This window comes from Eulemur rufifrons, chromosome 1 (assembly GCF_041146395.1).
Source record: "Eulemur rufifrons isolate Redbay chromosome 1, OSU_ERuf_1, whole genome shotgun sequence".
NCBI classification, from domain to species: Eukaryota; Metazoa; Chordata; class Mammalia; order Primates; family Lemuridae; genus Eulemur; species Eulemur rufifrons.
The window spans coordinates 6,088,459-6,090,833 of NC_090983.1; the positions used below are offsets into that span (position 1 = coordinate 6,088,459).

Below are 2,375 nucleotides of genomic sequence, written 5' to 3' on the forward strand. Positions count from 1 at the left end.
GATACCACTGCACTCTAGCCCGGGCAAAACAATGAGACCCTGTATCAAAAAAAAAAAAAAAAAAATTCCAGCCTTCTAGTGGGGCATAAGACTGTAATCTCAGCTGCAAAGAAGGCTGAAGCAAGAGGATCCTTTGAGTCCAGGAATTTCAGGCCAGCCTGGGCAATACAGAAAGACCCCATTTCTATTTACAAACAATGCAGCCTAAAAATTATGTACAGCTATATGAATTATATACATACACACAACAACAGGGCAGATTTGTAATATTCGCTAACCCACAATTAAGTGACCTGGCACAAAATAATTCATTAAAATAGAAAGAATTCCAAATCCAACAAATGCAAATGAAAAATCACAGCTAAGGAAGGAATCTTTATTCTTTTTTTAATGTCCAAAGTCAGATAATCCCTCATGAGCTAAAAGAGAGACAACTCACCTCAGGCAATGGCTTTCCCTGCTTGCAGTTGATGCCACCGATGAAGATCATGTTGGGCATCACAGGCCTGGGATAGTCCAGAACAAAGTCTGTTCGCAGCAGCCAGATTGATGTATGGCTGAAGAGGTCGTATACTGTGACAGGTGTCTGGAGAATTTCAGAGGCAATTTCTAACCCAGTTTTTAAAAAATAGGGGCAAAATAAATGCTCCTCCAAGTGGAAGATATAGTTCCGTGTTCTCTCCTTGAAAGTCATGGCTTCCGAGTACCCTAAGATCATTCTGGGAACATAAGAAAGAGGAGCCGGGCACTGCGTACCTTCCTCAAGATAATGGCAAAATATTACCCTGCCGAAGACCACAGAGGGGAGCGAAAAGTATTTGGCAACAATTAAGCCACACATGTCAAAAGGATCCAGAAACACAGCATCAAAAGAACTCTCTTTTAAGTATTCTACTAAATTTTTGTCATTAAACAAACTCCTACAGTGTGAAACAACAATTTCAAAAAAACCTCTGACTGAACTCATTAAAAGAGAATATAAAGTTTGTGGCCGACTTTTCCATTGATCGTCGGCAAAACTCAGAAACTCACGGTTCAAATCCTCCAGGGTGTGAGAAGTCTTATAAGTCTTCACTGTAAAATTCACGGATTGTCCCAGGTGCCAACTCACGTCTGGAACGACCACAACCAGCTCGTGCCCTTTCTGGATGAGTTTCTCCACCACCGACCGCATGGTAAACCAGTGGCTCCCGTCCATGGGCACCACCAGCAGCTTGCCTGCCTGGGCCAGGCCAGGCGTCAGCAGCAGACACGCACACAGGGGAAGGAGCCTGGGCAGCGCTGCAGGAGCCATGGCAGAACCGCAGCCTGGAGCAAACCAGCCCCTTGGATTCTCGCTCCTGTAACCTAGCAGGCGGAAGCAGTGCAGGCACAAAACCTGCACCCGACACAGGGCGTGTACCCACATGTTCTTAAAAAAACCACACACATGGCCAATGATTTACTCATAAGGACCATAATATCTTCTGAGATACACACTTGTATGTTCTCCGGATAAGACTAGCTTATTACCTTTGCCTTAGAAATAGACTGTACACAGTACCGCAGTGTGACTTTAGAAACAAAATTATTCAGCAGTGCTTTGGACGTTGACTACTCAGAAAGATAAAAGGGAGAGAAAATGAATACATAAAATAAAACAGGAGAGAAAATAAATGCAAGACTGCACCTTGTGTTTAAGAAATTTGTCCCAAAGCAAAATTTGTATTTTATCCTCAGACTTCAAAACACCCTCAAAAATAAAAATTAAAAAAAAAAAATCACTCTGCCCAGAAAAAATTGGCATCTCCTGGTCCAAGGACAGACAGCAAGGGCCTTAGCAACGGCTCCTGACTGGCAAGAAGTTGTTGTTCCCAAGTGTCTTGGCCACGCGTAGGCGTCGCTGCTTCTCCTTTTCCATTTCCAACCCCTGAGGCCTCTGAAATGCTGAGCAAGGTGGACGACCCCTCCGGCATGGACTGATCCAGGGATGTGATGGAAAGTGACTGGCATCTATATTCACCTGCTTCCCTGAGACTCGCTGCATGCACTGGGTGGTCACCTGCCCAGTGCTGCCTGAGCACCCTGCTGAGATTCCTCTCTGTCCTCCATGCGTCCCCGTTCCAGCCAGAGGTGTGGACCTCTGCTGTGGGCTCACCCCATCACCACAGGCACCCTCCTTCAGCACGTATTGGTCTCCCACACTCTGCTGAGCGCTCCTTGAGGTCAGGTGATGTGTCTTCATGTTTCCTTCCCCTTCCACAGTACCCATGCTGTGCCTTGCACAGGGAAAGTACACAGGAATGTCGTTGCACTGGGCTCAACTGCACCGCGCAGGTTTCCTAGGTACCTTCCTGCGTGAGCCTGTCGGTGTGTGTCAGGTCAGACAGGTGGGC

General features: G+C 46.4%; 1 protein-coding gene across 1 annotated transcript; it reads right to left on the bottom strand.

Moving 5' to 3' along the window:
• Positions 1-412: 412 nt before the first annotated feature.
• On the bottom strand, positions 413-1,319 carry LOC138381551 (UDP-glucuronosyltransferase 1A8-like). Its single transcript, XM_069465857.1, has one exon. The coding sequence runs from the start codon at positions 1,292-1,294 to the stop codon at positions 413-415; it is 882 nt and encodes a 293-aa protein (XP_069321958.1). The 5' UTR covers positions 1,295-1,319.
• Positions 1,320-2,375: the final 1,056 nt, after the last annotated feature.